The sequence below is a fragment of the Globicephala melas genome, chromosome 11 (genome assembly GCF_963455315.2).
Source record: "Globicephala melas chromosome 11, mGloMel1.2, whole genome shotgun sequence".
In the NCBI taxonomy this organism is placed as follows: domain Eukaryota; kingdom Metazoa; phylum Chordata; class Mammalia; order Artiodactyla; family Delphinidae; genus Globicephala; species Globicephala melas.
In genome coordinates, this window is record NC_083324.2 from 61,790,711 (window position 1) to 61,803,908 (window position 13,198).

Genomic DNA, 13,198 nt, shown 5'->3' on the forward strand with positions numbered 1-13,198 from the left:
CATGATCCTGGTTCAGGCTGGCAGGAGGAACGTTCTCAGCAAACATTTGTTACATAGATGTTGAATAATCTGAATTTCAACATTATTATTTACAAATTTTATTTCTTTATTTTTGATTCATTACGTAAAATTCATGACCACTTATATATTTGACCATACAATAAACCTAAGGTGTTCTCAATTTTAAATCATTATGATGCAAGTTTCTTTTGACTGATTAAAAGAAAGAGAGAGAGAGAAACTTGAAACAGTAATATAACTATTGTAGATTCAGAGAGGTTTAAATAACTTGACCAAAGTCATTTAAGTTGCAAATGTCAAAACTGGAATTTCAAATTCAGCCTTGACTTCAAATGCCTGTGTTCCTTCAAATTTGTCACATAAACTCCACTTAACAAAGCATATATTTAAATTACATATGAATTCCCCTGTTATTTTACCAGCCTTCAAAAATTACACAACTGTAAGGAGGAAAAAAATTTCTCTTTATTTGTTTCAGTTTTTGTGTATTGTTTCAGGATTTTAAAAGTTAAATTCAGGGCATGATTAGAGTAAGTTTTGGTTTTCCCATAAATGTTAAGTGATGATAAAGATCAATAAAAATCCTTCCATCACAGTTTTAAAATCTGTGGTTCCTGCAAATGTTGAACCAGTACTAATTAGGCCAGCATTCAGAAAAACAAAAATACATTTTGGCCAATAGCTCGTTGGGTATATATCAGATGTTTTCAATTTAATTTTGTTATGTTTAACCAAGTTCTTTAATTTATTTATCAATTCCACTGCATTGATACTATATTATGGGCCTTTCAGTATTCACACCCTGAATTTCTATTTTAGGCCTCACTGGTTTTGTTTTTCCAAGAATTTCAATGCAGTGTTTAGCATAGAAAATATACACTGTGAACCTATTTTTATTCATGCCATTGGTGCAAAATCAAATCAAATAGGTAAGCAGAGGAACTATGTATCAGAAATAATATCTTCATATCAAAATCAATGGACAGAAAGTCAGTATATTATTTCCTTACTTACTGTTAGTTTACCATACATAACACATTTACAAAATTGATCAAAATGGAATGCATGTTATAAAACACAAAAATTATACTGGCCTATTCGATTTCTTTTGAGTTTATACAAAAATTAAAGTGTCCACTTTGTTTCTACTGCTAAACCTTGATTTTTTTTTCAATCCATTACCTAATCCATTTAAACCGAAGTGAGAAAATTTCTAACATTATGTATGAGTCCTAAATATAAGTAAACAATTAAATGAACTCTATCAGTTAGTATTTCCTGTTCGAAAGTCTTTTGGATCCACGATCACTTTGGATACACTTAGCAGACTTTCATCCAATGTGTCATTAACATTCGTTTAAGAATTCAATGTATGAATGAGTTTATCTTCTTCAAATAAAAGGTCAGCTAATTAGGTTATTAGGTGAGTGTATCTCCTATAATTACTTTGGTCTTACAACCACTGAATCCTTAAGAGTAATCTAAAAGTAAAAAATTTCTATCATTTATTAAGCTCTTTATACAGGAGCTAAAATGTAATGTTGTTTATTAAAGGAATAAATAAGACACAACCATATTTCAACCAAGCTTACCTTGAACTGGTCCATTTTGCATGATTTCTTTCATTATCTCAGTTTCCTGGAAGGAAAAAAATCAGTGAGCATCATTTCTGTTATCAGAGCACACTAAACCTATTGTTTGGTGTGTAATGTTAGGTACTGTACAATCAGTTTAGGAATTATGCAACCCAGTGTGCCTTGACCACTTGCAATTTACTCTTAATCATCTTTTGAAATACATGTGAACTGCCACATTGATGAAGTTGCTAAAGACAAGACACACACACGTTTCAATGACTCTTACCACTAACAATAATTTTGGAATGAAGAAAAATACAAAGATGTTTATGGTCACAAAGGAAAACTAATTCAGTTAAAGCTCTGTTTATCAGTAGAGATTAGTGTCATCTCCATTCTTAGGATCACAAAAGTGATCCCAGAAGATAGTGAGGTTCCTCAATTTTAGCATACAAATATTTCTCTGTTGTCCCCTGTGTAATGCAACCCTTAGGAAAGAGGCAGGTCATTCATTCATTTATTCATATAAATGTGAGCACATTGATCAGAGTAAAGACAAGAAACTAGGACAGAAAAAAATATTGACCTTGCCTCTGTCCTGAAGATATTTGCATTTTGGTGGAATAGACAGACACTAACAAAACTAATTGCATTATGAGATACTAAGTTTTATTACAGAGACAAGCACAAAGTGCCATGGATGCAAACAAGAAAGGGACATTGGTTCTGCCTAGGAGTCAAGAAAAAACTTCTCAAAGAAGATGAAATTTTGACCTACTTCCTTGACATGGAAGTAGGTGGGATAACCATTTGGGTGAGAGGAATCATCACCTGGCTAAGTAGAGAAGCATGGTCATGGTGCACCTGGGGAGCAGACAGCAGATCAATTTACCAGGAGCATTATGGGCAGGTGGGGGGTGGGTTAGAACTTGGTGGGAAATTAATCTGTGAAAGCAGTAGGTCAGAACCAAATCATGAAGTCCTGTATGTCATGGTAAGAATGTCAAACTGTATTCTATAGGTATCTGGAAGCGATTGAAGTTTCAACTATTCTGAAAATGAGAATGTCTTGTTGACACTGATACAGTGGAGTACAATTTTCCTAGGCTTTTAACATGACAAACTGGAATCCAAGAGAATCTTTTTTCCATTATGACTGTGTCCGTTTCAATTATTCTGTGGAGTAAGGCAAAGGATTGATAAAATGAGCTACTATCACAAAAAAGTCAGTGAAAAAGGTTTTGCTGTAGCTTTTATCTGTCAAGTATTTATATATATATATATGTATATATGTATATACATATATATACATAAAATTATAAAACTTTATTTCCATGGGCATTTTTGAATTTAAGGCAATCATTTGGACTGCTAATACTACAAAGATCAAAAATTATACCCAAATTGGAGGTCTTTAATAGACATCTTAAGAATATCAAAAATTATACCTGAAAGCATAGCATTATTTTAGAATATAATAGTTTTTAAATAGTTTTAATAACAGTAGTATATATTTTTGAGAAAGTTAACTCTTTCTAATTCTTGCGATTCAGACTTACATTGGAAGAGACCCTGTATGGAGGAGAACATTGGTAGATCCTATTGGATTTCTCGATGCTGTTGGGACAGGGCTTGGTGGCATGTCGCTTTCCCCGCCCATCAGACCTACTTGTCATGGCGCAGCCATTATTGGTAGCATTTTGATCCTTGAAAAGTGGATAGCATGCATGGGATACCAGTCTATGAGGAATAAGCAAAGATGTCAAAGTAATACTTAGGAAAATGCCATAGTTACCTATCTATATGCAATTTTACTGAATAAAACATTTGTAAATTATTCTGGCTATGTACATGCAAGTTTAATGACATTGAACATAGTCATTCAATCATATTAACTGTTCCCCACCCCATTCCTATTTCTTCATTATAATTTTTTTTTTCATGGAAAGGCATTTTATTTTAAATATAGCAGTGTGTACATGTCAATCCCAAACTCCCAATCTATCCCTCCCCTGTACCCCTTTCCCCCGGTAACCATAAATTCCTTCTCTAAATCTGTGAGTCTATTTCTGTTTTATAAATAAGTTCATTTATATCTTTTTTTAATATTTTAAAATCTTGCTCAAATCCATTATAATAAATAAATTTATCTACTGAATAGAATTTTCCGAAGATGAAAACTGTTCATCAATTAAATCTGTGGTAATATTAATAGGGGAAGGACTCCTTAAGTCTGCATCTATAATGATAATGTAGAAGAGCCAAATTTAATGTGAAAGAGAATGAACTTTATCATACTCAGATGTAATATTCTGATAAATTATGTAAGTTTTAGAATTAAGGGTTTTTTTTTTACATTTTTATTAAGTTATAGATACCTTCTCATAAGACTTCAATTATTATGTGTCTGTAGTTCATGATACTTTAGAAGGAATTGTATATACTAACATAGTATTAAAGTTAATAAGGTAGAAAGTTATCAGATATATACATTATACAAACAATAAAATAATTTTGATTTCTTATTTTGAAATTGAACATTGAAAAGTACAAATTATTTGGATCCAAATCTAACATAATTTATTGAATATAGAAGCAGGTAGTAAGGAAAATAAAACAATGGAATTGATTTTATGGATAGTCAATGTTGAGCTGGCCATGGAATTATCTGGTAGAATTGCCTCAAGAAAATTCAATAGTGTTCAAAAAAGTAAGAGAATCTGAGCAAAGGAGCATGATGAAAACAAAGCCATTTCCTAAAAAAGGTCTCAACTTGGGGACAATGAGGACTATGGATTGAAGTGTGTCAGCCCAAATTCATATGTTGAAACCCTAACTGCCATGTGATGGTATCAGGAGATGGGGGTCTTTGGGAGAAAATTAGCTTTAAATGAAGTCATAAGGGTGGGGCCCTCATGCTGGGATCAGTGCCCTTATAACAGGAAAAGACACTAGCGCTCTCCCTCTGCCAGATGAGGACATGACGAGAAGACAAGCCAGGAGGAGTGTTCTCACCAGGAAGTGAACTGACTAACACCCCAGTCTTGGGTTTCTCAGTCTCCAGAACTGTGGGAAACAAGTGCCTGTTGTTCAGGCCACACAGTCTATGACATTTTGTTATGTTAACCTGACCAGACTAATACAATAAGATTTCACTGACTCTCATGTTGTTATATTTTTAAACTCCTAAAAGGCTTTAATTTTTATTATGGTACAAAACAGAGGCCAACCAAGCACTACTACACCAGGAAGGTATTAGCCCAAATTGTCCATTCTAAGCACCAACTTATTAGGCAAAACATAAGAAAAACATTTTAAAGGACTTTATATAAAATTCCTAACACCCACTCTCTCATAGCACCTAACTTCTCTGTAGCAGACCCAGATCACTCAGTGGAGGAGGAAAGAACACAGGGGCAGAACATACATCTACTACTAGTTATCAGCTGCAGTTTCCTTAGACAGATATCTCAGCTTTTAAGTAGATTAGTTCTTATCGGTGACAGAGGATGCTGTGTGAGTATCAGACTACATGAGCATAAAGAAAGGCAACCTGCCTCTTCTCATCAGATGGGATGGATAGTGACAATGATGTTCATGAGTTGTGGCAACTATACAGGACGTTTTTATGTTATTCCTCTGATTCTTAACCTAATTTTTACCTGGGATTATTTATTCATCTACTTGGGGAACTAAAGTTCTCAAGAGAGGTATCAGCAATGTCAACTACTCTTCTCCTTCCGTGGCAACTCAGTAGAACCATTTGGGTCAGAGCCACAAGAAGACAATGCTTACTTGACTCTTCATTAATTTAGCTAGAAATATATACATTCTTCAAACAATTGTTTCCAATAGCTTATAATCTCAATAGATACCAAATATAGTATATACTTAAATATAATCCATGTGTTTATATAGATACAGCATATATATTTGTAAATTTTTTGGGAAACTCTTAATATATATGTTTTCTTATTCTAACCTAAGCCACACTCTTAAGAATCCTAGAGACGTGTGTTGGGCAGCTATTTACCCACGTTTTCTCAGGTACCACCAAGCCCTATCGATGCTTCCACTGTTGCATCCATGGTGGTTCTTGCCACAGCAAGAGATCAAATTCTGAGGGGATAGGTTGGCTGTGTATCGACCTTTGGACTGAATCGCTATGCGGTCAGCTGCTACACCTGTTTCAAAGAGAATATTGATTAATAGTCAAGTGACACATGGTATTGCCAAGAATTTACATAGCGCTTTTTGTTTGAATCTTAAGCTAGTCTTGGAAACTTAACGTAACTAAAAATCAAGGCTAAATGTGATGAATATATCTCTGTATTCCAACAAATTCAACTGTGTCATCATTTCAGTTACAGTTTTTGTCCAGTTTTGGCATTGCTTCATTGTCTTACCAACTTCACAGACTTCTCTAGTTCCTTGTTCCTTTCATGTTCTATATACTTCTGAATTTTTCATTAAGAAATTTGCCAAGTGAAACTCCTTGAGGGCAAGAGCCATATCTTACATTTATATCTCCTGTACCTAAAACATATAATCATGGCTTAAAATATATTTTTGAAGTGAATATAACTAAACTCAGGAAATCAGAAAAACTGATCATAGAAATATTAATTGGAAATTCATCCATGTTAATCTGATGTATTGGAATAAATTAAATCTTTGGTTTTTAAACTAATCGTGACTAACATGAATCTACATTATAAACTATCAAAAAGCTACATAGCACATTTTTATGCTTACAATTTTCTTGAACATTATGATCCTAATCTTATCTTAGTAGACGTGGAATTCACCTTGTTTTATATATATATATATATATATATATATATATATATATATATATATATATACCTTTTGTGATTGAACCCTCTATTTGTTTAAATAATTCCCTAGCATGGTTGTTGTTATCAGTTTGTTCCTTTCCCCAACACACAGTTGTTGACCACCTACTAGGTGACAGGCACAGGACTAAGCAGTAGAAATTGCAACAATGAACAAAAACCAAAAGAGTCATCATACTGTCCTCATAGAATAATAGACTAGGGAAATGAATCAACCAGTGGCAGAAAACTACTACGTGAGCATTTTGATCATGCTACCATGATAATATGTGTGTTGAGATCACAAGAAAATTGGAGTCAGTGATATTCTGGTACAGATTTTTTGTTGTTGTTGGAGACCTGATATAGTCTTGTTCTTAATCTCTTACTTTTGATGAAAGGCAACAAAGTCATAACCTTCCTTCTATCTATGCACTTTTCTCAGAAGTTATTGTTTTCATTCATCAAAATTATCTGTGTACTGAAACCCCTCAAGATGCTAGTTTAGAATTATTCTAAAATAATTCATTTTAAAATAATTCCTTTACATATGTATTTCTGCATATACATGTTTTTTATGTAACTACAGCATACGTACAATTCTGTAGTGTAATTGCTGGCACATTTTAGACACTCAGTGTGTGTTGAATCTATATCCTCCTACTTCCTTCTCAATTCCCATCTATTTTGTGCTAGGTACATTTCATAAGAGCAAATGCCATTATACCACCATCTCTTTTAGTCTCAAGAAAATAATTCCCTGTTTCATAAAAGAAAATAGAAATTCTTTGATGTTTCAACTTTCAGTACAAGCATTCAGAATCAAGTATATTTTTTAAATGTTAGTGTAACTATTCTTGGTTCAGAAAAGACTTTCACAAATAATACCGAAGGAGTCAGAAGCCTGGCTTCTGGGATCACTTCCGAGACTTCTCGCCTTTCACTTTGGTCAGGTCACTTCCCCTCTTTGTGCCTCTTTTACAAAACCAAAGGCTTGAAAAAGGGGACCTCTAACATCCCCTCCAGCCCCATGAATCTGTAGATTTCAACTAAAGGATGAGGGTTTAAATTGTGATGATCTTCAATACATTGCTTTTTTACAGACATTTCTGAATCTCAGTGAAGGTTTAATCCAAATTCACTTGAAATACTTGGAAAAGGTCAGAAGATTTAAGAATGACTCAGTTCAACAAATTGCTTTCCACTCTCTCTCTGAAAACTTTCATTGGGCTTTACCTCTGAGACCCACACTATTATTTTCCCTGCTTATTTTATTCTGTCTCCAAGTTTGCTCTGCAGTATGTATTGCCCTCACCATTTCAAACTCCTTCACCTATTAACTTCTGACATCTTGCTTGAATTTTATTTGGCTGCATAACAATATTTTTATATGTGTGTATATTTTAAAATTGTATTTATCCCATTTTATAGTTTTTAGCTGCTTTGAAAGACTTTTCTTATTTTAACTACAACCTCCTGACAATTTTCTAGGTCTTTAAGAGACCCTAGAATATTCTCTTCTTTACTTAACACATTAAAAAAAAAAATAGCATCAGCCTGATTTGATGTATTGAATACACAGGATACAAAACTGTGTCATCTGTTAGGTAGAGGGACAAATCCAGACTTAGCCCTGTGCTGAGGCCATCTATGGGGCTGTGACCTGGGCATACCAGAGTACACAGGCCAAATCAGCCTAGTAAATTACTTTCAGTATTTTACCACCAATGTCTTTCCTAAGACATGTTCGGAAATACTGGTCTACCTTAAAGTAAAATTCTTATATAACCCCTAGGAGGTGTAATACATTAAGTACATGAACATAAAATGACAAATGATTTATATGATTAAATCTGTCCCCACCCAACTAGAATAGGGCTCAAAGAGGTCAAGAGAACGTTTATACTGGGGGAGTAGGCATTAGGGTAGAGGTAACAGATGGAGATGCTCCAGAGGTGAGTTCAGCCAAATGTATCTTTTCTAGAACGAACTAGCTCATACTATGAAGTGATGATGTTTAGACAAAGGATCAGCACTCCTCTGTGCCAAGGAGTGCAACACTTCAGAGCTTATGAACTTATTTCATGATGCTTTCAGTACTTAGTCTTTTGAGCACTCTTTTGGAATTATTTTTAAGCCTAGACCACAGTTTTATGAAACTGATCTTTGATAGTAGACAATCAATGTCATATTAGTCTTAATTGCTGTAATACAACCAACACGCTTTTGAGGATAATTTGGAGACCAAATCTTGGGATTAACCTGCATATCGATTTACTGGACTTGTGAAAATATATGAAAGTTGCTGCAACAGAGGTATGTATTCCTCACACAGTGGAAGCAAGAGCAACCCTAATTTGGAAACTACTCTTATTAGAAGATCAATTATATCACTTTAGAGTCAGAATCTACATAGTTGCTTTTATCTAAAATGAGATAAAACCCATTTAATCCATTATTATTAGTTCTGAATTCTTACTTTACATCAAATTTACTAGTTTAATAATTAAGTATATTCTTGCAGATCTTATCAAGAAAAAAGAACATAAGAATTATATGTCTGTGTGATATACATATTAGGATTACAGATGGTACTATAGGTAAAGAGGAACTTTATACTCTTATTATTTGGCCTTAACTCTCAAACAGCAAATAAATTTTGGTAACTTCTTTGCTGCTCTTTTGATCTACTCTCTATTTAAAATTAGATGCTAAAAATAAACACCAATTTTCAGAGTAAAAACATATTTTTATATCATTTTCAGACTGCTTTCTCTGGCCAGAGTAAGATTTTAAATTGACCAAATGTTAATATTTAACTGTTCTAAATTAAAAACCCTTTTAATTACTATGCCAAGATCTAGAGTCAAAGGGAGATTTATAAGGAAGTAATTAAAATGATTTTATTACTTGCAGTAGAAAAAGCCCAGGATGCAGCACAATTTTTTTGATCCAATGGGCCATGGGTCCATCCAGGCCATTTGTAAGAAGCAATAAAGAATTCCGGAAGATCAGTTGTTTCAGGTAAAGAAGCCTAAAGAAGAAGTAGAAGCAGAGGTGTCAGTGTTTTTCAAATATATTCCAAAAACCATTATGAGAAAACACCATGCCCTTTTAAAATGTTTGTCACTGTTTTTTATTTTGTACATTCAATTTTCTGAATGGCATCCCTGAAAAGAGTTATTTGTGTAAGATATCTATTTCACTCTATGTTTAAAAATGACAATTCAATGTGGGGAATCATAATATATATAGTAAAAAATCGTAAGAACAAACATAGAATGTGGTACCATATGGTGCAATAATTTCGGCCATTGTTTCTGTCATCTTGAATCAGAGTTTTGGTCATCCCTGTGGAAGACCACATGATGTTATTTAAATTTGGCCTCATAAACAATGTTTACTTTTATATCCCTCCTACATTGGAGAGTGTGTGCACTTCGGATGTGAAATTAATTTGGAAACAATGCATTTGTGACAAATATGCATTAACTCACTTGGAGCCCCAAGAAACACAAATTTTGTACCAGCTATTGGGAAACAAAACTGAGATAAATTGATGGATAGCTATAAAATCCTTGAAGAATAAAAAGAACTTCAGAAATCATGTAATGTCAAACATACAATGAATGCCAAGATGTCTTCAGAGTCTATGTTAGGTCCTGACGGTTTCAGCTTCTCTCTTTCCAAGAAGGCAAATTAAACCTATGGACCTGGCTCTGTTCATGTCACTCAAAGAAAGTCTAAAGCCCTATAACCTGGTTTTTTTCTTTCCATCTCCTAAAGAGTAATAAGTTTCACTTCCATAAATAATCAGTATTCCAACAAAATAAGGATGTGTTTATTAATTTTCTATCACTTATGCATACACATACATTCACACACACACATAATTTTTGAGAGTGCTTTAACGTTTTTAAAGTGTTTTATTTTCTCAATAGCTTTATGTGATATAATCAGGGAAAATATTATTTACTCTATTTTACGAATGAGGAAACAAACCTCTAAGAGTTAAATGACATACTAAGTCCTCTCACTTAAATAAGAAATACCCCTGAGATGAGACCCAGATATTAGATTTCTTAACACTGTGTTTCATTTATCATTTAGCCACCTTATCAGAAATAAATGGATACTTTGCAACAGAAGTAAAATATCTACTGAAAATTTTTATGGTTGTTCATTGAACAAGTCAGGCTACTGATCCAATATCTTGCCCTGCAAAATTACTTCTGACAAGTATAAAACAACTTAAGAGAATAAAGGAAAATTTTAAATGTACACTTCTGCTTGAAAAGATATCCATCCAAAATATTTATAAATTCGAATTTCAATGAAAGAGTTCAGTTTTGACTCAAAAAACTATTATCATCTGATAAGAAAGTGATTAAATCCTGAGTTTCATTACTAAAAACACTGCTATTTAGGTGATAGAAGAAAAGTGCCAGATCTTTAAGCAGATCATGGTAGGGTATCTACATGATAACTTAAAGAACAGTATCATAGAAATCCTAGAAATTCAGGTGATTTTAGATTCCTGTGCCATCAGATTGGCCATAGAATTGGAGCAGAATAAATTTACTGCTCTGAGTAGATAGTTCCAGGAACATAGACTAATTCTCCAAAAGAGCCTTTCTACCTGGGACAGAGATACACGTACCCTATACATTACTGATATTTTCCAATTGTATTATTATTGGCTAATCAGTGTGCTTTTAGGAATTTATAGTATTAAGTTGCCTCATGTTCCAGAAAAATAGCTAGAGTGTCCCTGTTATTTTAATTTATCACTTTATAATTCTAATTTAATAGCAGAACTAGGATATTTCCGTTCTGCTCTGTGGAAACAGTAAAGATATAACTATGACTTCAGACAGATCTCATCAGGATTAGGCTATTCAGAATCTGATGTCCCCATTCCAAAGTTGACCAGAGAACTTTGCACATGGAGGTATTCCATAAATATCTGATAATAATGAGGAGATACATATCTAGCTGGTAGATTTCATCACTTTAAAATATCATTTTCCTCCCAAAGGCACATTAAATTAAATTATAATGAGAGCATGCACTTATTTTCTTATGATTTATTGTTTAAAAATAAAAATCTATGAAAGGATAATCCTTCTCCATAAGATAAGGCAATAGAAAACAACAGGAAAAATGCCATATTCATTAAAAACATATTTACCAACCCACTAAACCAGGTCAATTCATGAAGCTCACCTGTTGGCTCTGTCATGATTTTTACCAATTAATTAATATTGTGTTTCCTAAAAATAAACCCATAGGATTTGAGGCCCAGTAAGCACATATTACCTTACAATTTTATTTACCTTATGATACCAGATGATCTGATATAATAAACTCATGGCAAATTTTACATCTCATTACTCCATAATTATTTCATTCCCCTATAAAGTAAGAGTGTTTTTAAGGGCTTATAAATAAAAGTAAACACCACAGAATAACAGCTTTTAGGAATTGGTAATAGAAGTCTGGCTTCAATAAATGATTTTTTTTTTTTTTTTTTTTTTGGTCAAAGGATAGCTTCATAAAGCAAAGAAGTCAAGCGAGTCCGCTGACAGAGACAAAAATTCCAAAGTGATAGTGGTTTAAGATAGAAATTTAATTTTAAAAAGTTTTACACTATTACATATGGGCATTTTTAATTATTTCCATTATAATGTTGAAAATTTTGAGTCATAATCTAATTCTATTTCAAAATTAATATTAGTCAAACTTGAATAGTCTCCCTGCTTTAATATTTCAATTTAAATATTAAATATACTGTGAACAAATGTAAGAATTAAATTCAGTGGTGAACACTGGAGAATGTTTTACAATAATTCGTGCATTTTAATCGAATCAAAATCTCTAAAAGTAATGGAAACCTAGTCACAGAACAGCTTGAGAACAAACCAATCAAATTCTGGACATTCAGGACATTCTTATTAAAAGCCCATATAGGGGCTTCCCTGGTGGCGCAGTGGTTGAGAGTCCGCCTGCCAATGCAGGGGACACGGGTTTGTGCCCGGGCCCGGGAAGATCCCACATGCCGCGGAGCGTCTAGGCCCGTGAGTCATGGCCACTGAGCCTGCGCGTCTGGAGCCTGTGCTCTGCAACGGGAGAGGCCACAATAGTGAGAGGCCCGCATACTACAAAAAAAAAAAAAAAAAGCCCATATCTACACAATATCCACTCAGTGAATCACTCCCTTCATCCCTAGTTGCATTTACTTCCACTTAAACTTGGATAATGAGTGACCTGAGAATCAGAAGAAGGCAACAGAGAACATCATTCTCTTCTGACCTTCACAATCCAAGGTCAGTGGCCATGCGTACTAAGAAATGTCTTCTAAGGTACTTGATATTGGCAGGGAAAAGGCTAACTTTTTCATTGTTGATGGCAAAATGAATTTTTCATCTTCAATATTTGCCTTGATGTCTTAACTCTTAAAGAGTTATGCTTTGATAATTTGCTAGTTACTGTTTTTTTTTTAACAATCTAATTTCTTGTACGTATAAATAATCAGTGACCACGCTATGGCTGGTGGTGCCAGTTCTCCAGGGCTCCTCGTTTGAATAGGCTTTCCTTTTATTCGTAGTGATAATTTTAGCTCAGTACCTGCAAGCTCAGAAAAATGACTATATTTCCTGGTCCCCCTTGGATCCCAGGTGTGGCCACATTACTAAATTCTGGCCCATGGAGTGTAAGCACAAGTGTCACTGGCAGCTTCTGAGAACTCTTCCTTAAGAGACGTTT

At 33.8% G+C, this 13,198-nt stretch overlaps 1 protein-coding gene across 1 annotated transcript in view; it reads right to left on the bottom strand.

Moving 5' to 3' along the window:
- Nucleotides 1–13,198, bottom strand: part of TINAG (tubulointerstitial nephritis antigen) — a 94,093-nt gene that overhangs the window by 51,213 nt on the left and 29,682 nt on the right. The window contains exons 5-8 of the mRNA XM_030840975.2: nt 9,344–9,467; nt 5,632–5,782; nt 3,158–3,338; nt 1,614–1,659 (exon numbers count right to left, since the gene is read on the bottom strand). Of these exons, the coding sequence (XP_030696835.1) occupies nt 1,614–1,659; nt 3,158–3,338; nt 5,632–5,782; nt 9,344–9,467 (502 nt within the window). The remainder of the gene's footprint in view (nt 1–1,613; nt 1,660–3,157; nt 3,339–5,631; nt 5,783–9,343; nt 9,468–13,198) is intronic.